This window comes from Poecile atricapillus, unplaced genomic scaffold (genome assembly GCF_030490865.1).
Source record: "Poecile atricapillus isolate bPoeAtr1 unplaced genomic scaffold, bPoeAtr1.hap1 scaffold_111, whole genome shotgun sequence".
NCBI classification, from domain to species: Eukaryota; Metazoa; Chordata; class Aves; order Passeriformes; family Paridae; genus Poecile; species Poecile atricapillus.
In genome coordinates, this window is record NW_026709003.1 from 55,874 (window position 1) to 80,009 (window position 24,136).

General features: G+C 53.7%; 2 protein-coding genes across 6 annotated transcripts; one reads left to right on the forward strand and one right to left on the reverse strand.

Moving 5' to 3' along the window:
- SPATA16 (spermatogenesis associated 16) lies at positions 1–13,625 on the forward strand. The gene is made up of 12 exons (XM_058828613.1): positions 1–30; positions 939–1,019; positions 1,653–2,078; positions 3,157–3,302; positions 4,017–4,106; positions 4,604–4,688; positions 5,176–5,323; positions 5,700–5,840; positions 6,081–6,193; positions 6,839–7,003; positions 8,270–8,347; positions 10,023–13,625. The coding sequence occupies exons 1-12, from the start codon at positions 16–18 to the stop codon at positions 10,227–10,229; spliced, it is 1,695 nt and encodes a 564-aa protein (XP_058684596.1). The 5' UTR covers positions 1–15; the 3' UTR covers positions 10,230–13,625.
- G6PD (glucose-6-phosphate dehydrogenase) lies at positions 3,223–24,040 on the reverse strand. Of its 5 annotated transcripts, XR_009276401.1 has the most exons (14): positions 23,785–23,914; positions 22,591–22,739; positions 21,423–21,460; positions 20,118–20,226; positions 19,422–19,639; positions 18,639–18,794; positions 18,424–18,549; positions 18,243–18,336; positions 17,499–17,685; positions 16,110–16,345; positions 15,534–15,610; positions 14,755–14,847; positions 3,429–4,272; positions 3,223–3,337 (listed from the first exon to the last, which is right to left on the reverse strand). XR_009276401.1 is itself a non-coding variant. In XM_058828585.1 (13 exons), the coding sequence occupies exons 1-13, from the start codon at positions 23,870–23,872 to the stop codon at positions 4,242–4,244; spliced, it is 1,602 nt and encodes a 533-aa protein (XP_058684568.1). In that variant the 5' UTR covers positions 23,873–23,914; the 3' UTR covers positions 3,302–4,241. The 5 variants fall into 5 exon arrangements, 4 of the variants coding, with proteins under 4 accessions (XP_058684568.1, XP_058684570.1, XP_058684569.1 ...); XM_058828585.1 differs by having other exon boundaries at positions 3,302–4,272; XM_058828587.1 differs by lacking the exons at positions 3,223–3,337; positions 3,429–4,272 and adding an exon at positions 14,042–14,406 and having other exon boundaries at positions 23,908–24,040.
- Positions 24,041–24,136: the final 96 nt, after the last annotated feature.

Below are 24,136 nucleotides of genomic sequence, written 5' to 3' on the forward strand. Positions count from 1 at the left end.
CTGCCAGAACGGCCGATGGAGCCCCCACAGGTGAGTTGGGAAGGGGCAGCTTTCCCTGTGCTGGGCCCAGAGGGGGCCTGAGTGGCCCTGGGCCATCCCATGGGGAACAGTTCCCTTTTGGAACAACAAGGCGTTCCTGGAGGGCTGTTCGAGAGCTGGCGACAGCTTTGGTGCTGGCCATGGGGACAGGCCTGGCAGGGAACGGGGGCTCCTGTCCAGGCCACCCACATCTCCCATCACCATGGGCACTAACCAGGGAGCAGCTTTTCATTGCATTCCCAGCACCCCAGTTTACAGCCCAGCCTCAGCACTTCCCAGAGACCACGATGGGTTTCTCCCAGTCCCGTCACGGATGATTCCTAGTGGCCCAGAGGAGCCCACGGGAAGTATCGGGGTGTGCTCGGGGAGCTGGAGCACTTCTGCTATGGGAAAGGCTACGAGAACTGGGACCGCTTTGCCTGAAGAAGGCTCAGGAGAGACTTTAGAGCTCCTTCCAGCCCCTGAGGGGACTCGGGGAGTGTTGGGGAGGTACTGGGGACAAGGACCTGCAGGGACAGCGCAAGGGAGAGTGGCTTCAAACTGACAAATGGATCAATTTGCATCTTGGGAAGAAATTCCTTCCTGGAGGAGGAATGGTGAGGAGGGTGGAGAGGCCCTGGCACATGTTGCCCAGAGCAAACAGGTTGCCCTGGAAGTGTTCAAGGCCAGGCTGGATGAGGCTCTGAATAACTTCCCTTTTGGTGTTCCCATCAAGTAAGACACTTCCCTGCAGGTTGCTTGTTCTGTTTTCAGACTCCGGGGTTGAAAGTATTCCCAAGGAGGGGAGAAAGCTGAGCTGGAATTCCTGAGCTGGGGTATGCTGGGAAAACATATTTAGGACCGACTGCCTCAGGGACAGCCACGCAAACCTGAATGTGCTCTTCCCTGTGCTCTTCCAGGTGGCCCAGGAGCTTGGACTGAGCCAGCAGTTCCCTTCCCACATGTTTCCTCAACAGGGACTTTCCTCAAGAGCCCCTGAGGTGAGTACAACTGTGCTGAGCTGGCTCAAGACCCTTTTGAAATTTGACTTAGGGAAGGGAACTGCAGGAACCCTGCAAGGGGGAAGCTGCTTGGCCGTGGCTGTCCTGTCTGTCCCTGATGGGGTTCATTTCTCTGTGCCTGATTTCTGGATCCCCATTTTACCCCAGAGGAAACTTCATTTCATCTTGTTTGGTGCTAAAATCATTTAGGCATTTATTATTAAATTATTATTATTTATTATTAAATTAAAGCATTTTCAGAAATCACTTCTGGAAACCAGAGTTCTCCTGGGGCATTTTGCAAAGGCAAGCCGTGACAGGGACAAGAATGGCTTTAAGCTGAAAGAGATTGAGACTGGACATTAGGAAGAAACTCTTGGCTGTGAGGGTGCTGAGGCCCTGGCACAGGTTGTCCAGAGGAGCTGTGCCTGCCCCTGGATGCCTGCAAGTGTCCAAGGCCAGGCTGGACAGGGCTTAGAGCAGCCCGAGATATCAGAAGGTGTCCCTGCCCGTGGCAGGGAGATGGAACGAGATGGGCTTTGAGATCCCTTCCAATCCAAACCATTCTGGGATTCTCTGAAATGACTTTAGATCCCACGATTGTCCCCTCACCTCACGCCCCCTCTCTTGCAGGCATGGCAGGAGGCAAAAGAACACAAAGAACGATCCCGGAGTGGTGCAGATAGAGCGAGCCGTAAACGGAAAGCAGGAAGCCTTGGAAATGTGTCCGGGACAAAAGCAGAAACACCAGCAGAGAGTGGCACGGGGCCGTTCCCGAGCGCTCCGCTTCACATCCCTCTCTCTAGGCTCAGGGAAATAGAAGCGGAGCTGATTTGCGCCGATGAGGCGGACACTGAGTTCGAGTCTGGTGAGCCGGTGGCGCCAGCAGTGCCACCAGCAGTGCCACCAGCAGCGGCTCAGCCCCCTGGCCAAGCCCCAGGGGACGGCCGGTGGCACCGCGCTGGGGCAGGGCTGCAGGCAGCCCTGCGGGAAGGCAGCGCTCGGTGCCGGCAGCGGGATTTTGCAGCGGCTGCGGCCAAGTTCTCCACAGCACTGGAGGTACAGGGCTAAAGGGCTGTGACCCCAAGCAAAACCATGACAGGGGCACCTGCACTGCAGTGCCAGGGCTGTTCCCCGCACTCCCTGGGGCAGGAACAGCAAAGGGAACCAGGGGCACCAACCTGGCATGCCTAGGGTCGGAGAGAAATCCAGAAATGCGATTTCACCTGAAATCAGAAAACTGGGGCTTGTAAATAAATCACAGAAGGGAGGGAAGTGTTGGACTGAACTGAAGAAGGACAGATAATTTCGTACTTTTCTCCAAGTTCTTAACTGTATTCATGTGTGGAGGAAATTGAAGTCCCAGAGAGTAAAAAAAAATGCTCCTTTCTTTAGTCTTAGCCCTGTCAGCAACAAATGTCCTCTCAATAACTGGCGAGTTGTCACTCTGCCCCAGCTAATGTTTTCTCTCTTCTCTGACTCCAATCCCTTCAGCCAGGCACTTGAAACCCTGAGAAAGGGACCAACTGCGCTTTTTTTTAGCACTGTCCTGCCAACCTTCATTCAACAGTATTTGTCAAATATTAGGGCTTTCCAGTTCACAATATAATGTAATAGCCTACTCCTAATTATTTTTTTTTCTACAGTACTTAAGTAATTTTATAAGCAATAAATATTATAGCAGTCAGTGCTATTATTTTGATAAAGTGTCATCCTTTTAAAGTGCTTGTTTTCCCCCTATATTCTGATATGAGCTGTGGTACCAGCAGGTCACTTAAGAAGAAAGAAGGACTTATTTCCTCTTAAGAGGAAAAGCTGGTGAATGCACATACCAGGAAAATGGATGAAGGAATTAATCCCTGGGATTGCAGACAAAGCGATTGGGACTGACTTGACAGAATTGTAGGGCTGACGCTCCTCAGCAGTCTCTAAATCCAGCTCTCCTCGGAAACAAAAAACCCGTAGCATCCCTGAAAGACCCTTCTGTCCTCTGTACTGATTTTTGTAATGCTGACTTTAGTTAAAGCCAGAGTCTATTAGACTTCCGTTTTCTCCGCTGATCAGTCGCAAAAAGTATTTCCACCGAGCAAACGGTGTATTCTAATATTTGGAAATTGTGGTTTTGTTTCATGTGCAGCTTTGCAGTAAAGGCTTTGCTATAGAGGATCCCTTGAAATCCTCCCCAGATGACATTTCCAGGCTTGCCAGTTGGATCGAGTCAAAACTCGTCGTCTGCTACTTAAAACTGGAGCAGCCTGGTCTTGCTCTGCATCATTCACACAGGTAAGAGGAAATATGGATCGGATTCGCTGCTAAGCCTGAAATCCAAAAGGAAACAAAGACTAGGAATAAATGCTGTGCAGGAAAAGCCAGTCTAATAGTGAGAAAAGACGAATCAAGAAAACACACCTTACATGTGGCACTGGTGTTTGGACGGGACTAATTGCATCTGTTGAAGGGTCTGAAACGCAGCCCAAGATTCACCCACGTTGCACCTATGCCTTGTACAGAGAGTATTTCAAAATATCTCAGGCTCACCTTCTGATACGTTCCAGATGCACAGTGCTTCCAGGGAGATGAACCAGACACCTGCTGCTCTTGTTTGGGGAGCTGGGGGTTATCAAGAACTTGTGCTGTAGCACTTTGGGTTATGTTACCTACGTGCTCAAGGCAAGTGAGAATATTACCCGTGGAACATTTTTTCTAGAGCAATACACAAACCCCTAATGAAATTTCATTGAGGATAAAACCACAATGAAATGAACCTTTAAGTAACATTTTTAGTAATATTTTCAGTAATATTTTCTTCACTGATCACAGCTGGAGAGAGAGGGAGATGGAGGCAGAGAGACAGTTCACCTGGCATTTGAGATGTAGCGCTGAGTTGTAGAGCAGAAATGCATACGGCATCTGCCTCAGTCACTGCTCGATTCTTAGGAGCTTTAATGAAGTAAGAAATCCAAGTCTAACCTTGTCCATCTCTCTTCTCTCCCCAAGGAGCATCATTCAGAACCCCTCTCACTTCTGCAATCACCTGCGCCAAGCCACTTGCTTTCGGTGCCTACACAGATACTCGGAGGCTGCCAGGTACCTCTGCTGTCCAGGCTTCCGCAGGGCTCCTCTGCATCGCTTTCCTTGCAGCTCTCAGCAGTGACGCGTCCCTTAGGAGCCAGGCTTTTCCCAAATCCGTGGAAGCTTTGCGGTGGCTTAGTGTGTGTGACCTCAGGGGCAGGAGAGCTCCACTCTTCCCAGCCTGTGTAATGAGAAAAATCCCAATTTAATCCTCTAAATAAAAATAAAATAAAATAAAATAAAATAAAATAAAATAAAATAAAATAAAATAAAATAAAATAAAATAAAATAAATAATCCTCTAAATTATATCCCTGGCTATTTGCTGGCAGGGAGTTTAGAGAGCTAAAAATGTGTTTGCTGACGCTTGTCTAAAAGCTGGACAAGGACTGGGAGTTCTGTGTAACCTTTGGTATTAAGCTCACTCGACAGTCTTTGAACCGGATACCCTTTCAGTCCGGCCACAGAGCCTCTTCTCTGCCTGCACACTTCTCTCTCTGCTTTTATCTTCAGGAGTGCCATGGTCGCGCAGTGTCTGTACGTCCTGGCTGAAGGTGCGGGGCTGGAGACCAGTGACCTCCTCCAGCTGTACTGGCAGGTAATAATTGAAGGCCTGGGGAGGACTCACAGAATGGGCTAAGTTGGGAGGGACCCGCAAGGATCACTGAGACTAACTCTTGGCCCTTCACAGGACCATTCCCAAGAGTCACGCCCTGTGCCTGAGAGTATTGTCCAACTGCTCCTGGATCTCCTTCGGGCTTGGAGCTGTGACCGCTTCCCCAGAAGCCCATTCCAGTGCCCGACCACCCTCTGGGGGAAGAACCCGTTCCTAATAATCCAACCTAAATCTCCCCTGACACGTTAATTCTGGATACAGCTGATGAAGGCATTTTTTCCTAAGTCTTCCTGATGTGACTTTTGGAGAGCATGGAATCACTTTTTCTCTCCATCCAAAAGACAGTTTTTCTTGTCCCTGTCTCCTCCTTGAAGATGGAGGCTCATGGAGTCAATCATCCAAACCACGTGTTTTTTTTTAACTAGTCTCTACACAACATGAAATGTATAGTTTCTTTGCCATTTTTTAGGCTATGATTCAAGAAGCCGTCCGTGGAGAAAGTTCTTTTTCGGCTCTGTATACACCTTTTGAGAAAGAGGACAAGGCTGACAAAATAAAGGAGGCAAACAAAACCTTTGCTGAGAAGCACCCTGACTACGTGCAGCACATATTTACAGGTAACAGCAGGTTTCAGCTGCCCTTAAGTGCTGTGGACTATGATTGTGCAGCTGAATGCAAAAGAGTTGGAGAGAGCTGGAGAGTTTGAGCTGCTTGGCCTTCAGACACTTAAACACTGCTGAGGGGAATTGGGCAGATGTGCTTTATCTCATGCATCAGCAAAATTTAAGCTGTTGATGCAAAAGGCTGCAGAGCCCTAAGATGCAAAGCCCAGTGAGAGCTGGATGTGTTGGTTTTGTCATCTGTGTTTTGGCAAGGTTTCTGGAGCCCATATCATTCCTTCTTAGACTTCCCTTATTTTTCTCCAAAAAAGTAACTTCTCTTACAGCTGAAAAGAAATATGACAGTGGAAATTATTTTCCTTTCCCTATGCAGATCCTCATGGAATTCACCTGTTGCCAGAGAAGGCTGAATCACATCCTGACCAGCAGTACTTACTGACTCTGGGCTTTAGAAACAAAGAGATTGGAAAGACTGTGGAGAAGTTTGTAACTCGAAAACTGCCAGTCTTTCCAGGTGTGCCAACTTGCTTCAGAACTGGCCGGGCTCAGGGGTGACTCCCACAGTCCTTACTAAATGAGGGGGCGAGGGGTGTCTTGGGACCCATTTCCATCAGTGCCGGCAGCCCTGATAGCCCAGGCAGCTCTTCCCACCCCCTTCGCTCCTCCTCCAGTTCACCCAACGTCCTGCTAGATCCCCTAAAAAAATGGAGATGAATAAACACAGCCTCTGTGGTTCTGTGATTTCACTTCCTAGGACAGAAAGTAACTTTCAGTCCCAGCATGGAGGAAGCAGCAGAAACATTTTGGCAGAACACTGGGGAAAGGATCATGGCAGCCATGGCTTTTCTAGGAAGCACCAAGATAAAGGTGAGCATCCTATTCCCTTTCTGGTATGCAGTGTGTGGGAAGGACGTGTGCTTTTGGGGAGCAATTCCTGCTCCATGTGCTCCTCCAGTGTCCAGAAATGTTCTGTGAATTGCAGTAGGAACAGAGCTCCAGTGGGTTTAGACTCTTTTGAAAAGGAGTTCTAATGACTTAACAGTGACCAGAGTTTCTTGAAAGTTCCTCTGCGTGCAATTTTCTCCAGTCTTTATGTCCTGTGATATTATATCCCTACTTCACATAATCACCAACACAATTACTCTATTTCATACCTATAGTAGACTGCACCTCCCACCCAGAGCTCCATTGAGAGTTAATTGTTGCTTCTTGAAGCATTTCTAGTGACTGAGATCCTGATCCCACTGGAGTGGAGGTGTGAAGTAACCTTTCCACCTATCACAATGACATCTTTATTTTCCTAGTCCTACTAGAGAGCTAGTGGCAAGAAAGTCTGTTTGTTGCCTCTCTGAAGCCTGTCCCAGCAGCATGGCCTGAGAAGTGGTGGCTGGCACACTGCTGAGAGCAGGACCGGCACAAACACAGATGAGAAACCTTGAGGCACAGGACTCCGAGGATCAGGGTGTTCCCTGCGCCTCCCCTCTGACCTCCTCTCTTTTCCTGGGCAAGCAGGATGAGCGTGGCCCGTGTGCACAGGCCATTGAGCAGTTCCATCATGCCAGCCTGCTCAGCCACCTGCAGAGAGGGGAGGAACAGGCCCAGGTAATGACCCAGGCGATGGCTGAGCTGGCAACTGTTCCCTACCTGCAGAGAGTCTCTGAGGAGGATGACAAGATGGTAGGTTTTGATTTCCAACACTTGTATTGGCCTCTGCAGGCTGAGAGACAGAGCAGGAAGGGCCAGGGCAGAGTTCTGCACTACCACCCTGTGCTCTGGAAGTCCTTTGTCCAATGTGGGGACCTGAAAAGAATCCTCAAATCCTCCTTCAGTGCTTTGCCAGAGGAGCTGATCACCTGCAAGGGTGACTGATGGAACCACCAGGACTCGCCTGTCAGTATCTATTGAAAATCCTGTCTTTGTCCCCCAAACCTCCCCAAATCGGTGTGGAAAAATGATTGCAATGATTCAGCTCATGCTGCCTTGACAGCTCTGACCTCAGAAGGCAGCTGCATCAAAATAGCCTGAATTGGGGTATAGCTGAGAAGGAGACGGGGAAAGGAGGAAAAACTGATTTTCTGTGCTGGGTCCATCCCCCACATGCTCCCTGCCTCACAACAAACCCGTCTGCCTGCTCACGGTAACTTGTCAGACTTGCTGCAGAGGTGCCCCAAAGTCAGTAAAGAATCCGTCAGGCTGTACTGAAATGTGGACTGTGCCCTTGGCTGACCCAACCCAGCTCCAGCAAGGGCCAGCAGTGGGATGACTGCTGCAGCCAATGAGGCCAAAAGTGATGGTATCCAAGGGGGTTGGGCAAAAAAGAGGAGGGGGAAACTCTGTGCATCAGTGGACAGATGGTGTCTCTCCTCCTCCCCTGAAGGGACACCTCTGGGTAAGCCTTGTGCCTTGAGCACACCCAGGAACACTAATACCCAGATACATAGTGCTAGTAGATCTTATTTCTTTCTCACCAGTAAAACGCTTGTGAAGAAACTCCAGAAGCTTTAATTTGGATTTCCTTTAACTTAACCCAACATTTTGGAGGATAATTATTTAGAGTGCAGCAGTAGCACAGGTCTCAAGTACCGGTTTTCCCCAGTTTCTTCCACAACACTGATGCTAAGGGCAGGACAACCTGGATCCAGCCCTTGTCTCTGTGTTTCTGAATTAAGAGTATCTAAACCATTTTCCAGGGGTTTGGAAGGGTGCAGGGTGAGGCAATGTCAGGACTACCCTGGAAAAGGACTGTGGGGAGGCAATACTGAAGTATTTTAGGTTCACAAGAATGCAGTGCAAGGAAAGATGAGTTGGCCATGCTCGCTGTGTGAAAGATGATTCACAAAATCATCAGAGTGCCAAGGATTTGAATTGGGGTTTAATTTGTGTATTCAGAGAAATTATTTCTCTGTGAATTCCACATTGATTGTTTGTATCTCTGTGCCACAGCTGCAGTCACTGATGGCAGATGCCATGGACATCCTGGCTGGAAGAACTGGAGAGCGTGTGTGGACTAAAATACAGAAGGTAACAGCCTGCAGCAAAGGGCAGGAGAGGAGCTTGCTCCTTGGGCAGGAGCTGTCCCTGAGTCTGGTCTGTTCAAAAGGCAGAAATAAGAGGAGGTGCCAGGTGAAACCTGGTCCCATGCCTTGGCCTCTGTCCATGCTCAGGCACCAGCTCAACCAGACCAGATGTGTCTATGATTTGCCTGGGAGCCAGCAAGGGTCTGGCTGCATCCCTGCTGTGCAGAGACCATCGCAGCTGATCTGCTGCAGCAGGAACAGTGCAGTGATGTCAGCAACTGATGTGCCAGATTAGTTCTTATTTGGGGGGCCGGGCCTACTCTATACATATGAAAAGCACAGGCAGACCATGCCAAACCACAGTTCCAGGTAGGAACATCATTCCTCTGCTGTTTCCTGGTGGCATCCCCAGCAGTGCAGACACTGCTGGATGCTCCTAAAGGGCTGCTGTAAATCCTGCTGCTGTTCTGGTGTCCCCTTTGTCCTCACTCCACACCCCACCCATCGCTTAGGACCCATTTTCCTTCCTCTTTCTGCCCTTTGTGCTCACCCAGACACCAGCACTACCCCCAAACAGAACAGGCACGTTTAATGGCAGAGCAAAGTCGTGTAGACACTTTCATTTGGTCTCTGGCAGAAGAGTCTTGGGAGCTCAGTGGTTGTGGCTAATAGGGCCAGGCCCTGCACTGGACCCCTGCGCTACGGGATCAATTGCACCCAGACTCCCTGTATGCTTTTGGCCAGTCCATTATTTCCTAGGCTTTTATTTCAACTTCATCAAAACAAGGCTGGCACCAGGAATCCTCTTCCTAATCCTCTGCATGTTTCTATGCTGAGCACATCACAGCAGAGACAGCCCACGAGGCTCTTTGGAGAGCTCCAAGCTCCTCGTGCTCCTGTTGCAATGGATCTCTTGACAGCAAAGGAGCCAAAGCCCAGGTACAAGTGCCCATCGAGCTTCACCAGCACAGCAGAAAACTCTTTTCCATGGCATCATGCATGGTGCTATGTGCAGGCCATCCCCTCAACAGGTCCCCGTGGCCAGCTCCGTGGGCAGGAGGAGGCAGAGCTTCTCTCCCAGACCCTCTGTGCCCTCGACACCCCAGGGCAGCCGATGAAACTTTCCTGCTTGCCTCTCTCAAAAACACACCCTCCTCACCGACCCAAAGCACGGCCAGAGCATGTGGCGTGGCTTCACTCCAAGGCCAGGGCTGAGGAGCACTTAAGGGACAGCTCAGGACACGGATCAATACAAGAGAAAGCCATGTTTGGATTAATTCCCAGTCTGTTCCTCTGAGAAGTCACACTCCCCTGAATGCCTGTCAGCATGGCAGAGCAGGATTTTTTTTTTTTTTCTTTTAATTATTTCAGCTTAAAATGCAATGGGCAGATTGATTCTTTAGATCTTCCCACGATGCAGGGTCTGCATCTTGAGCAGAACCCTGCATGAAGGGAGTCTGTTCCACAGCAATGAAGGAATTGAATCGAAACAGAAATGGAGAAAACAAAAATAATGACCAAGTCAGGTACTTCTGCTGCAACCAGTTGCCCAAGAGGAGCCTTCATGTATTTTTGTTTCTAATGACTATCAGTTTTGAAATAAACTAATTGCAACAACTTTTAAAGTTTTTATGGAAGCAAATGGACTTGCTTGAGACACCACTTCTTTCTAATTGCAGGTGGCACTAATTGACGAGTACTTGAGGGAAGGAGAAGAGCATTACTTAAGAACTGCACGTGTGCAAATACCTGGAATGGAAAACATCAACTGGACTCCAAGGGGACAGAAATACTTGAGACTGGAAAATACAAACATGTTCATTCCCAACCCACGAAGCTTAGCCACAGGTCCAAAAAAAAGACACATTGTTTTTGCAAAAAGTTGATTTTGTAGGTATTTTGTAGCCATGCATATCAATTTGATAGATGTTAATCTTATTTTACATTGTATTAACTTGAAGTTGTATTAATTTAAATTTAAATTGTAGCCAGTTGTATTAAACTATATAAATTTAACTTGTATTAGCTTAAATTTAAGTGGTATTAAGTAGTATTTACTTGCATTAACTTTAAATTGTATTAATTTAAACTTGTATTAAACTGTATTTAGTTCTATAAATTTAAGTTGTATTACTTTAAAGGGTATTGAACAGTATTTGCTTGCACCAGCTTTAGGCTGCATGAATTTAAATTCTATTAAATTTTATTTAATTGCATAAAACTAGGTTGTATCAGTTTAAATTTAAATTACATTAAATAGTATTTACTTGCATTAACTTTAAGGTATAAGCCTAAAAAAGGCTTAAGTTGCATTAAATTAGATTTACTTGTATTAATTTTAAATTGTATGAATTTCAATTTAAATTGCATTTAATGTAAACTTTTAAACTGTATTTGTTTAAATGTCAGTTGTAGTAAATGGTCTTTAATGCTTTAAAATGTGAGTTGTACGAATTTCAATTTAAATTTTACTCAGATGCGTTAAATTTTACTACACTGTATTTAATTTAACATTGCCAGCAACACCAATCTGCTGCTCTGAGCCTATCCTGTGTCCAAGCTCTGTCACATCCTGCTGGGCTGAGCACGGCCCGAGCAGTTCTGGACGCAGGGATCCCCCATCCTCAGCCGGGCACAGCTGAGCCTCCCTCGCCTTCCCCGAGTCACCCGGACCATCCCAAGGGGAAAAGCGGCCCTGAAGGCTGCGGGAGCTGCGAGGGCAGGAGCACAACAGGAGGGGGAAAGGAGAAAGCAAATGCGGAGCCCGGCTGCTGGGCCGGGCTTGGGCTGGGAACTCCTTCGTTCTCCCCGGTGCCCCAAGGGCGGCGTTTGCCCGCACGGGACGGGAACTGGCGCCAAGCGGGGCACAAACCCTGCAGGGAGAAGCAGAGCTGCCCCTGCCTTCTCCGGGCTCCTCTCGGCCTCAGGACTCCGCCCCACGTCTCTACCTGTCCCGGGGACACGTCTGGCACGGTTCGGGTTCCCAGGGCCCCGGAGCTGTCAGCGGGGAGCAAAGGACAGCTTTTCCCCAGAGATCACCCGAGCGGCTGATGCTCCACCTGCAGCCCCAGCTCATGGGTGCGGTCCCCGCTGAGCCTGAGCTGCCTTTTGGCCACGGCGTTTGCAAGGGAAGAACCTCACTCATCCTTACAGAAACCACATTCTGTCATGGCATTTTCTGATTCAAGGGGAATTTTAAAGCGAAAAGACAGAAAGAAAGGCAAAATCCAGCACCAGGCCAAAGACCGAATGAAAAGTCCAGGGCCTAAAAGGTATTGAACCACTTAATTCCCACGATCTTTTATCACAGACAGGAGTCTCAATCCCACAGATTCTCAGCTGCCAGAGACCATTTTCCCAGGTTCTCAGAAAAGATATGGAAAAACTAAGAAAGAACTGGCAAACCCTTGGTGCTCCTTTGCTCATTGTGCAAGGAGTAAAGTAGAAAGAAACAGTTTTGCAAAAATCTGAGCTCCTTAAACATGCAGAACAGAGAGAGGAACTCTTTGGAAATGACATTATTTTGCCACGGAGTTGGTTTTATCAGGGGGGCTTTATGACACCCAGTGGCAATGATCATTCCTGACGGGCAGATCTGCACTAACGCACAAAGATGTTCTTCACAGACCACAGAGTCACAACACAGACTCTGGAAAATCCTAAACAAATCCTCTTAGTTGGAGATGATATCTATATAACTTGGGTCAAAGTTACAAGATGCTTATATAGCTTGAGTTATAAGATACCAATATAAACTAAATCATAACTTTCTATACAATGTATAGCTCGTATATGGTTAATTAGTTGCTTAATGCTTAAATAAACAGAAACTCACTAGGTGAATAATCTCAGAAATAGACAAGCCTATTAGCTATATTGGGAAGCAGCAGGATGTACTAATGAGAAATTGGCAAATGTAAAGCCAATTAGCCACAAAATGGAGAATTTAGACCATTTGCACCCAGAAAGACCAAGGAACACCATAACTGTGCATGCTCTGAAGACAAAGTTGAAATGTTCAGGAAGACCTTGAGTCTTCATCAAAGAAAACACCCGAGACCACCTAAATTTGGGATGTGCAAGCACAGTACAGAAGAACTATTTATAACTATGAGATAACATTATGTAAGTTAGCTCTGACGTGTACATGACAATGTTATAATGACATTGCAATATTAAGCAATAATTACTGTATAAATGAACTACAGCACATGACAAATGTGGGTGAGTTAGGTGGAGATATCCCACTTCCCATCAGCACTGCAATAAACAGGTACCTGCTCTATAGACATCTGTCTGTGGGGATTTATTTTCAGCCTTTTTCAGGCATCAGAGGCAAGTGGCCTTACAATGCTGCAATATTTAATCCCTTCCAATAGTTACAGCAAACTCTGAGATCCCAGAAGGTTGTTTTTCCAGAACAAGCCCCAAAGAGACACAGTGAGGAGCTGAGGTGCCTCCCCCTGGCGAGGAGGCTCCGTGAGCAGCACCAGCAGCCCCGAGGGCCCAGCTCCTTCCGCAGGTGTTTGTGCCCCAGAGACACTGCCTGGCCAGGCAGCCTGGGAGCTGCACAGCCACAAAAGCTTTTCACGAGCCCACAAAAAAAGTTTAAACCAACTCTTAATTCAAGTGTCTTGAAGGAATCCCAGTCTACTAGACACTGTCTGTAAAACATCATACAGCACATGGTGCTGTACAGAGTTTCCCACTGGATCTGTGAAAATGCTTCTACCGGTCTCCCTCAGACTTTTCCCGCCGAGCCCAGCTCAGCTCAGGTCCGTGTCCATTGTCAGGGAAAACGGGAATCAGCTCCCCCGAGCACCCGCAGGCCCAGCAAGGCCAAGGCCGGGCCGGGCCACTCCCTTCAGGCCCCGCTACGAATGCGGTGCTCTCTCACGATTGACACCTGGTTAAAAGAGCTTCCATAACCTCACCCGGGTCTCCTGGGTTCCCTGAAGCCCTTCTGTATCACACCAGCCCCTGGCTCCCAGGAGCTTCCGCAGTGGCCCGGTGGCCCCTTGGTTCCACGAGCGGCTGGCTTAGAGCTCCTGCCCCCTCAGCTGCTTGGGGAGAGGCTGTAGGAACAGCGTGCAGACGGTGCCATCACGCTTCTGTCCCCACGCCTGTGCCCGTCTGTGCCGCGCTCTTGGCGCGGAGCCCCGCGGCGAGGGCTCGGCTCGGGTGTGAGGCGCCAGCGCCGCCCCTCCCTGGCCCCGCCCCCTTCAGCCGCAGCCGCGCCCCTGGAGCGGCCCCGTCCCCTCCCACCGCCTCCAATTGGCTGCTGGGCCGCTGGCCCCGCCCCTCCAGCCCTCCCCCGCCAATGGCAACGATCCCCCAGTAGCATAAATCCCACCCGTGTGACTCCGCCCCAACCCCTTTGGGGGTCCAGGGGCTCCCTCCTCCCCCCGCAATGCGGGGAGTAAGTGCCATAGGGGTCCCGACCCCCTCAGGTGTTGGAGTTCTGCCCCGTAAGTGTCACAGGGGAACTCTGCCCATAAGTGCCTGGGGGCAATTAGAACGTGGTGGTGGCAATTAATCAGCCAAAATTTGGTTTAATTGGTCCTGGTTAATGGCAAGTTAATTGATTAATTGATTTGCGTTAATCATTAATTGCTCCCGGGGGTGGGGGGGCGGGGAAGGTTGGGGTGGGTAGGGATAATGAGGGGGTCCTTAAGCTTTGGGGCCTTGATGGTGGGAGAGGGGGAGCTTTGGTCCCAGCTGGGGGGTTGGGGGACTCGGGGAGGGTCTATGGGGCAAGGTTGGGGGTTCTATGGGGTGGGAAGGGTCATGGGGGTCATCATCTCCAGCCCAAGAGTGTTTTTGGGGGGCTGGAGTGTGTTGGGGAGGCTGTGGGGCAGAGGGTCCCATGGGGCACCAACCCCCAGCCCAGAGCCCTGGAGTGTTTTTGGGGAGCAACTCTTCGATGGTCCCCCCTTGGGTCCGGGGGGTCCGGCCGTGGGTCAGGGATGGGGTTCAGGCCCGGGTGGGGGCACCCACCGATAGGTGCCCTCGTACAGGAACCCCGCCCGCCGCAGGAGTTCGTCCGCCTCAGGGGGGCCCCGGCTGGGAAAGGGGGGGACACAGGGTCAGGGGGGTCCCTGGGACCCCCAAATCCTGTGAGATCCCCAGGATCCCCCCAAACCCCTGGGATAACCCAAATCCCCAACAGGATCTCTGGGACCCCCCCAGTCCCCAGTGAGACCCCCAGGCCCCCCATAAGCCCCCAGGACAACCCAAATCTCCAGTGGGACTCCCCAAATCCCCAGCAGGACCCCCTAGGCCCAGCCCCTCCCCCCCAGGTGTGCCCAGGTTCCCCCAGACTCCCAAATTCCTCCACCAGATAACCCCCCACCGTTGCCCCCCCAGGTGTCCCCAGCTCCCCCCAGCCCCCCCCAGGTGTCCCTTTCTCACCTGCCATAGGGGTAGGGGATGGGGGGCTCGCGGCGCTGCTCAATCTGGTGCAGGAGGGGGGTGAAGATGCGCCAGGCCTCACGCAGCTCATCACTTGAGGGGGGGACACCCCAAAACTGAGCTGGACCCCAAAACTCCCCCAAACCTCACCTGGGCTCACCTGGGCCCTCCCCAGGCTCACCTGGACCCCCAAACCAGTCCTGTCTTCTCCTCCAAACTCATCCCACCAGCCCCTGCAAACTGGTCCTATCATCCACCTTATACTGGTAACCCTTGCCCACCCCCATACTCACCCGTTCCCCTCAAACTGGTCCCATCTTCCCTCCCCAAACTGGCCTCATCTGTCCCCCCACCATGTCCCACCCGTTCCCGTGCCCCACCTGCCCCCTCAAACCAGTCCAATCTGCCCCTCCAAACTGGTCCCATCTTCCCCCCTAAAAATCCTGCCTGCTGCCCCTAACATGGCCTCACCTGCCCCTCCCAAGTCCCATCTCCCCCTCCAGACTAGTTCCACTTGACCCCCTTGCTGTCCCCAAACTGGACTCACCTGTCCCCCATCATGTCCCACCTGTCCCCCCGAGACTCTTCAGCTCCTCTAAACTGGTCACATCTGTACTGCCCCCCCTACCCCCCAGTTCCCCTGACTGGGGAGGTGAGACCCACCCCCAGTCTCACCTGTCTCCCTATGCCCCACCTGTGCACTTCTTGCCCCATGTCCCACCTGTCCCCACCCCCCACCATGTCCCTCCCGTCCCCAGCTGTCACCTGTCCCCTCTCACCTGCGCACAAAGTGCATTTGGTTCCCGCAGATGACGTCCAGCAGCAGCCGCTCGTAGGCATCCGGCAGCTTCACATCCTGGGGGCACCGGGGTGGTCTGTGAGGGTCTGGGGGCACCCCCAGGTGGGGGGACCCTGCCAGGTGAGGGGGGACCCTGGGATTTGGCAATTCAGGGGGCTCCTCTGGGTTTGAGGTGGCCCCAGGTGTGTGGGGAACACCCAGGATTTCAGAGGACCCAGGTGGGTTTTGATGATCTAGGTGGGTTTTGGGAACCGCCCCAGCTGTGGGGAACCCCTTGAGATGTGAGGTCTCCATCCCCAGTTTTGGGGTCTCAACATGCCAATTTTGGTTTCAACACTACAGTTTTGAGTCTCAGTGTTGTGATTTTGGGGTTCCAGCTCCATTTCTGGGTCCACGAACCAAATTTTGAGTCTCAATGCTCCATTTTCATGTCCCAAAACCCCATATCTGGGTCCCCAAACCCCATTTTTGCATCTCAGATCTCCATTTTTGTGTCCCCAAATTCCATCTCCATGTCCCCACCCCCATTCCTGTGCCTTCTGCCCATTTTGGGTACCTTGTAGCGGCTGCCGTAGGTGAGGTCGAGCTCAGACTCCTCCGGTCGTAGGAACATGCCCGGTTTCTTGGTGTTGAGTTTGGCGTAGACAGCCTCACGCGGCTGCACCCGCACCACCAGCTCGTTGCGCTTGCACTGCCGCGCGAAGATGTCCCCAGGCACCTCCCGGAACTGCAGCCGCACCTCAGCCTTGCGCTCGTTCAGCGCCTTCCCACAGCGCAGCACAAACGGGACACCTGGGGACAGAGGGGAGATGGCATAGCTGTAAATGTCATCATCAATAGAGTCATTGTCATCATTGGCATCATCGCCATCAACATCCCAGCGCCTTCCTGCAGTGCAGCATGAACGGGACACCTGGGGACAGTGGCATTGTCATTGTCATCATCATCAACTTCCATCAACATCATCGTCACCATCAACATCCATCAACATTGTCATCATTGCCATCATCACCATCCCAGCACCTTCCCGCAGCGCAGCATGGAGGGGACACCTGTGGGGTCGTCATCATGGCCGTCGCTGTCATTGTCATCAACAACACTGATGTTATCAACACTGGCATCTTTAACATTGACATCATCATCGACATCATCATCAGTCATATAATCTCATCACCTACACTGTCATCAGCAGCAGCATCACCAACATTGTCAACATCATCAGTCATCGACATCCATCAATGTCCATCAACGTGGTCATCATCATCAGCGTCTATCACCACCATCAATGACACTGCCAACATTGTCATCATCCACATTGTCGACATCCATCAACATTACCACAATCATCATAATCAATGACCAACACCACTGGATCATCGTCATCAACATCCGTTCACCAACATCGTCATCGCTGTCATCATCAACGTCATTGTCAAAGTCATCAACATCCATCAACGTTATCACCATTGTCACCATCATCATCATCCATCAATGTCATCACAATTCTCACCACCCATCATCACCACCACCCATCCCCATCCCAGCGTGTTCCCACAGTGGAGCACTAACAGCATACCTGGGACACCATTGGCATTGTCACCACCACCACCATCATCATCACGGACATCACCATGGCTCATCATCTCCATCATCATTTCAGCCATCACCATCATAAGGTGGTCAACACCTCTGTCATCCTCTGGTCATCAATGTCACTATTGGCCATCACCATCATTAGTACCATCTCCATGGTCAGCATCACTATCACCATCACCAGCACCATCTCCATGACCGCCACCATCATCATCACAGCCATAATGTCATCACCATGGCAACTGTAATCATCATGATCATTGCTGCCATCATCATCACGACCACAAATGTCATCACCACGGCAACCATCACCATCACATCCATCACCATTACCACCGACACCCTCTCTCACCGTCCCAGCGCTCATTGGCCACACGCAGCACAGCAGTGGCAAAGGTGGGTGTGGTGGAGCCGGGGGGCACCGTGGGGTCGTCCAGGTACCCCTTCTGTGCCTCGGGGGGGCCCTCGGGGTTGCCCACGTACTGGCCCAGCACCACGTCCTGCAGCTCCACTGGGCTGATACATTTGAGCACCTTCACCTGGGAGACAGGTGAGGGACACCTGGTTATAGGGGCTCCAGTGAGACCACGGGGTGGGACTGGTTGGGGACGTGATTATGGGAAAGTAAGTGCAGGCAATGGGATGGGAGTGTGGCCATTGGAGGATATGGTTTTGGGGGTCATCAACAAGGGGGTGGTGATAGGATGTGGTTTGGGACATGGCCGCAGGAGTCGTGGCATTGGGGTCCACCATTGATAACAGGATGATAGGATATAGTTGGGAACATGGTCAGTGAGAATGTGGCCATGGGGAATATGGTTTGGGGGGGCACTGTCAATAACGGGGTGATGGAAGATAGTTGGGGATGTGGCCACGGAGGATGTGGCTTTGGGGGCCACCATCAAGAACATGGTGGTGGAACATGACTGGGGTGGGGGGATGTTGCCATAGGGGGACACAACCCTGGGGCCACTTGGAGATGGTCCCTGTGGCCATGACCGTGATGTGACCATCAGGGACATAAATCTCAGTGATCGGTGAGATGTCAGGGGGTGGTGACACCTTGGTGACACCCCAGTGTCCCTGCTATCCCCACCTTCTCATCGCGGACGTCGTCGGGGTTGGTGGACGCTGGCTTCTCCATGGCCACGAGGCAGAGCAGCTGCAGAAGGTGGTTCTGCATCACGTCCCTGTGGGGAGCCGGTGCTGCCACGGGGTCGGGGGACACAGGGGGACGCGGAGGGGACACGGGGACACCAGGAGACATTCATCCTCACCGGATGATGCCAAAGTCGTCAAAGTAGCCGCCACGGCCCTCAGTGCCAAAGGGCTCCTTGAAAGTGAGTACCACGCAGGCAACGTTGTCGCGGTTCCAGATGGGCCCGAAGATGCGGTTGCCAAACCTGGGGTGGGTGAGGGGTGAGTGAGGAGTCGTGTGCTTGTCCCCATTTCCCCTCCTGTGTCCCCGTCCCATCCCGTGTCCCTGGCGCACCGCAGCACCATGAGGCTTTGCACCATCTCCTTGCCCAGGTAGTGGTCCATGCGGTAGATTTGCTCTTCGCGGAACAGTGCGCTCAGGTGCGCTGACAGCTCCTCCGATGAGCCCAGGTCCCGCCCGAACGGCTTCTCCACGATCACACGGTTCCACCTGGGAACAGGGATGTGGGGGTGTGAGGGCAGGGATGGGGGGACACAGGGGGACATGGGGGAATATGGGGACACAAAGGACACGGAAGTGGGGAAACACGCAGAGACACAGGGGACGCAGGACATACCGGGACACAAGGAACAGGGGGGGATGTGGGGACACATGGGACACTAAGAGATGTGGGGACATGGGGACACATGGTCACAGCAGGACACATGGGGAGATGGGGGAACATGAGGACACACGGGCACGCACCGTGGCACACAGGGATACAGCAGGTGTGGAGGTACATGAGGGCACAAGGACACACAGGGATACACAAGGAACATGAGGACACACGGGGACACACAAAAATGCACGAGAGACATGGGGACAAGGGATATGGGGGACATGAGGAATGTGCAGAGATACAGGAGGACATGGGGACATGGATATGGGTGGACAGTGAGGACACAGACATGGGAGGTGGGACATGGTGAGAACCCAGCCTGTGTCCCCTGCAGTCACTCACCCTGTGTGTTCCATCCCTGGGTGTCCCCAGGTCCCCACTCAACCCTGTCCCATGCACAGAACCCTCAGGTGTTGTGTCACAGGTGTGTCCCCATGCTGTCCCCATATCCCACTCACCCCTGTCCCATGCACAGAGCCCTCAAGTGCTGTGTCACAGGTGTGTACACGCTGGGCGGCAGGGCCAGGTAGAAGAGCCGGTGGGCGCGGTCACCCCCAGGCAGCCCCCGCAGGTGAGCATCCAGCGCCCGGAACGAGGCCTCATCCCCATACTGACCCCGCACGAAGCTCTGCAGGGACAGGAACGTGGCCAGGCGGGGCCCATCCTCAGGGGTCACCTGTGGGGGACACACAGGGACAGCAGGTGAGACAGGGACAGGAACATGGCCAGGCAGGGACTGTCCACAGGGGTCACCTGTGGGGACACACAGGGACAGGGGACAGGTGAGACAGGGAACAGAGGGAGTGACTCAGGGGACACAAACAGGGACAGGTGGGACAGGGGACAGGTGAGACAGGAACGTGGCCAGGTGGGGTCCGTCCTTGTGGGTCATCTGTGGGGACAGACTGGGACAAGGGACAGGTGAGACAGGAAACACAGGGAGTGTCCTCAAGAGTCACCTATGACAGGTAGGGACACATGAGGGGACACAGGAACCAAAGGCCAGGCAGGTCACCTATGGGGCCAGGAACGTTCAGGTGAGGTCAGGAGGGGACAGGTGAGGATAGAAGGAACGGAGAGGGCCAGGAGGGGACAGGTGAGGCCAGGAGGGGTTAGGAGGGGACAGAAGAGACAGGTGCAGACAGCGCTGTCACCTTGAGGTAAGGAAGGGTCTGCTCCCGGATGAGCTCCACGCTGAGGGGTGAGCGGGCGAAGCCAACAACGCGCGTGGCATCGGGGAGGAGCCCGTCCCGGAACAGCCACCTGGGGACGAGGGACAGCGCTGTCACCTGTGTTCCCTGTGTCCCCCAAAGCCCCCCAGGGACACCAGCATCAGGGGGTGCCTGTCCCAGAAGAGCCACCTGGGGGACAGCACTGTCACCTGTGCCATCAACCCCCTGGGGACACCTCCAGCACTGTCACCATGCCCAGGGACAGTAGCTACTGGGAGCAGGGAGGACCCTGTCCCAGAACAGCCACCTGCGGGGACACCGCTGTCAACAAATCCCCCAGGGACACCCCCAGCACTGTCATCACCCCCCTCTGGGCCTGCGATGACACCGATGTCACCAACACGCTCAGGGTGGTGACACCAGTCATGGTGGTTCCTGTCCCCGTGTCAGCCTGGGAGAGGTAACACAGGGACAGGTGACACAGAGTGGACAGAAGCAGCAAAGGGAGGAACTGGGGACACCAGCATCATACTGGGGACATTGGTGGCCCTGGGGACACTGGGGTCATACTGGGGACACTGGTGCCAGCTGACACAAGTGGCCCTGGGGGTAGTGGGGACACACAGCTGTGGCGACACTGAGCACAGCAGACAATGGCAGCACTGCAGACTAGCAGCGCTGGGGACAGCAGTGACTGACATTGGTGACCCTGCTGGACCGGAAGGCCCTGGCGATATCAGTGACCCTGATGACCCTGGAGACAGGTGGGGACAGCCAGGACTTCAATGGCTCCGACAGCCCCAGTGACCCAGGTGATATCAGGGACCCTGGGGACAGGTGGGGACATTGGTGGCCTTGATGACATGAGTGTCCCTGGTGACTCTGCGGACAGGAGGGACACTGAGAGCCCTGGTGACCCTTATGGCCTCAGAGTCAGGGGCACATTGGTGGCCTTGGTGACCCTAGGGACAGGTGAGGACATCAATGGCCTCAATGACCCAGGGGACAGGGAATGGACCTTGGCGGCCCTGGGGCCACTGGTGACCCCGGTTGCCTGGGTAGCAATGGGGACGTGGGGGACCCTGTTGACAAGTGGAACACAGGTAGCCTTGATGACACCATCATTCCTATCGTCCCCTCCGTGTCCCCACTGTCCCCAGGTGTTCCTGGGTGTCCCTGCTGTCCCCCAGTGTCTCGGTTGTCCCATTGTCTCCTCGATGTTCCCACTGTCCCCAGGTGTCTCCGCTGTCCCCTCAATGTCCACGCTGTCCCCAGGCGTCCCCATACCAGATCGTGGGGTAGATCTTCTTCCTGGCCAGGTCGCCCTGTGGGGGAGGGGCCGTCAGGGGTGGGGGAGGGGCCGGGGCCGCACGCAGCTCTGGCCCCGCCCCTCCCCCAACCCCCGGAATGTGCTGAGTCAGCGCCACGGCCCCTCCCCGTTAATTACGGGGCATTGGGTAACGGGGTGGGGGAGGGGCGGAGGAGGAAGTTGGGATGGCCCCGCCCTGGCCCCGGAGGGGTGACCTGGGGGGAGGGGCGGGTGGGGCACCCCAACTTCTTCCCCTTCCCCATCCCCCGCCGAGGCATTGGGGTGGCTGCCCCTCCCCCATCACCCAGCGACCCTAAATAACCCCCCGACGCCAAAGAGCTCCCCCGACCCCCCAGTGACCCCACATAACCCCTGATCACCTTCAAAATGCCCCCAATTCCTCCCCATCCAGCAATTCCTCCCTAACTGCCTTTAGTTTGCCCCCAGCCGCCCCAAATCCCCCATAATTCTCCCCTAACCCACTTTAATTCCCCCTCAACCCCCAGTAACCCCAGGCTCCTCCAATGTTCCCCCAGTCTCCTTTATTCCCCTCCCCAATAATCTGTAATTCACAATGGCCCCCATTATTGCTCGCAAATTTTCTTTACAGGCCTCAATATCACCCCATTGCCCCCCCACCAGGTTTGCTTCTCCATTTTTTGCTCCTTCCAACCCCCCCAATTCTCCCACAACTCCTTCATCCCTTCCCCAGTCCCCCAATTTCCCCCCAAACCCTTTCATCCCCCCTTCCAGCCCGCCAATTCCCCCCTCCAGCTCCCCAATATTCCCCTAAACCACTTTATTCAGCCCCACAAGCCCCAAATTTCTCCCCCAAGACCCCTTCTTTCCCGCCTCCAGCCCCCCAGTTCCCTCTTCCAGCCCCCCAATATCCCCTGAACTCTTTTATTCCCCCCATGCCCCAAATTTCTCCCCCATACCTCCTTTCTTCCCCCTCTAGCCCCCCCAATTCTCCCTAAAACTCTTCGTCCCATTTCCAGCCCCCGATTCCCCCCCAAGCCCCTTTGTTCCACCACCCAAGCCCTAAATTTCTGCCCTTAACCTCTTCATTCCCCATCCAACATCGCCAGTTCCCCCTAAACCCCTTCATTCCTTCACCAGCCCCGCCAGATACCCGTCCCCACTCACGGAGGCGCCGAGGATGACGAGGACATGGGGATGGCCTTGCAGGAAGGCTCCGTCCCGGCTCAGCTCCTGCCGGAGCATCCCGCACACCTGCGAGCGGCTCAGCTCCCCCCCGGCGCCGGGCGCCTCCTCACCTGGGCCCGGCATCGCTCCTGGGGACCGGATCGGGCACTTGGGGGGCCGGATCGGGCACTTGGGGGGCAGGTTCGGGCACCCCGGGCAGGATTTGGGGAGCAGAGGAGCAGGTTTAGGCACCCCAGGGCAGGATTTGAGGGGTTGTGGGGCAGGAACGGGCACCTGGAGGGAGGGGTGGGCACTTAAGGGGAGGGATGGGATTCGGAGATTTTGGGGTGGGGTTTGGCATTTTGGGGGGCAGGAAAAAAAATGGGGGGCGGGTTTGGGCACCTGGGTGGCAGGACTGAGCTGTTTTAGGGCAGGGTTCGGCGCCTGGGGTGGGGTTTGGGAGTTAGGGGACACGGCTGGGACTGGGGGGGCGGGATCAGGGATTTGGGGGTGGGATCTGGCGCCTGGGGAGCAGGATTTGGGAGATGGGGGCGGGGCCGGGGTGGGGCAGGACACGCCCACGCCCCATTTTAACCCCCAAATCGGCCCCAGCGCCCCCAATTTTCCCCCCAGGACCCCGAAATCCGCCCAACCCCTCCCATCTCCGTTTCCCCCCCGACCTTCAAATTCCCCCCAGGACCACACAGATCCCCCAATTCCCCCTCAGATCCCCTAAATCCCCTCCATTTCCGCCTTCAGTCCCCCCAAACCCCTCATAACTTCCCTCCTCATCCCCCGCAATTCCCTCCCGCTCCCATAAAATCCTCCAGGCCCTCACGGACCTCCAATTCCCCTGAAATCTCACCAAATCCCCCAGTTTTCCTAATTTCTGCCTTCACTTCCCATCAGTTCCCCCTCAACCCTCCCCAGACCCTCGCGGACCCCTCGACAACCTCAGACACCAAATTTCCGCCCTCAGCGCCCCCAACCCTCCCCCATCCTCCCAAATCCCCCGCAGAGGCCAAAACCTCCCTAAAACCCCCCACATCTCCCCTCAACCTCACTCCACGCTCCCCGCCCGGCCCCCATGGATCCCCCAGACCATCCTAGAGCCCAAATCCTCTCACGTCCTCCCACATTCCCCCGAATTCCCCCAGTTTCCCCATTTCCCGTGCTTCCCGCTTCTCCCCGCACCTTTCCGCTCTCGCGCCGCCTCCCCCACGCTCGCGCGGGTCCCCATCCCCTCAGAGGCCGCGCGCTCCACCGCGCCCTCGCTCCTCATCCACCAATTACCGCCGAGCCTCTTCCCGCACTGACCAATCAGCGCCGAGTACGGGCGAGGCCACACCAGGAGGCGTAACCAATCAGCGCTCTCTGCCCGCGGCGTTGCTATGGCGCTGCCATGACACTTCCGAAGCGGAAGTGCAGTTTGGCGTGGTGACGTCACGCATTTCCGGCGGAAGCGGGAAGTGGCGGCGCCGCCGGGATCCCTAAAATCCCCGAATTCGGCTCAGAAATCCCCGAATTCGGCCTCAAACCGTCTCCG

What these genes read in the sequence shown, in the direction of transcription:
- SPATA16 (XM_058828613.1), top strand. An exon ending in TTTCCTCAAGAGCCCCTGAG is followed by an intron (nt 1,020 to 1,652) that starts GTGAGTACAACT and finishes CCTCTCTTGCAG; the next exon opens with GCATGGCAGGAGGCAAAAGA. An exon ending in AGTTCTCCACAGCACTGGAG is followed by an intron (nt 2,079 to 3,156) that starts GTACAGGGCTAA and finishes TTTCATGTGCAG; the next exon opens with CTTTGCAGTAAAGGCTTTGC.
- G6PD (XM_058828588.1), bottom strand. Translation starts at nt 23,872, where the DNA reads ATGAGGAGCGAGGGCGCGGTGGAGCGCGCGGCCTCTGAGGGGATGGGG. An exon ending in AGACCCTTCCTTACCTCAAG is followed by an intron (nt 19,640 to 20,117) that starts GTGACAGCGCTG and finishes TGTCCCCCACAG; the next exon opens with GTGACCCCTGAGGATGGGCC. An exon ending in GACGACTTTGGCATCATCCG is followed by an intron (nt 18,337 to 18,423) that starts GTGAGGATGAAT and finishes GGCTCCCCACAG; the next exon opens with GGACGTGATGCAGAACCACC.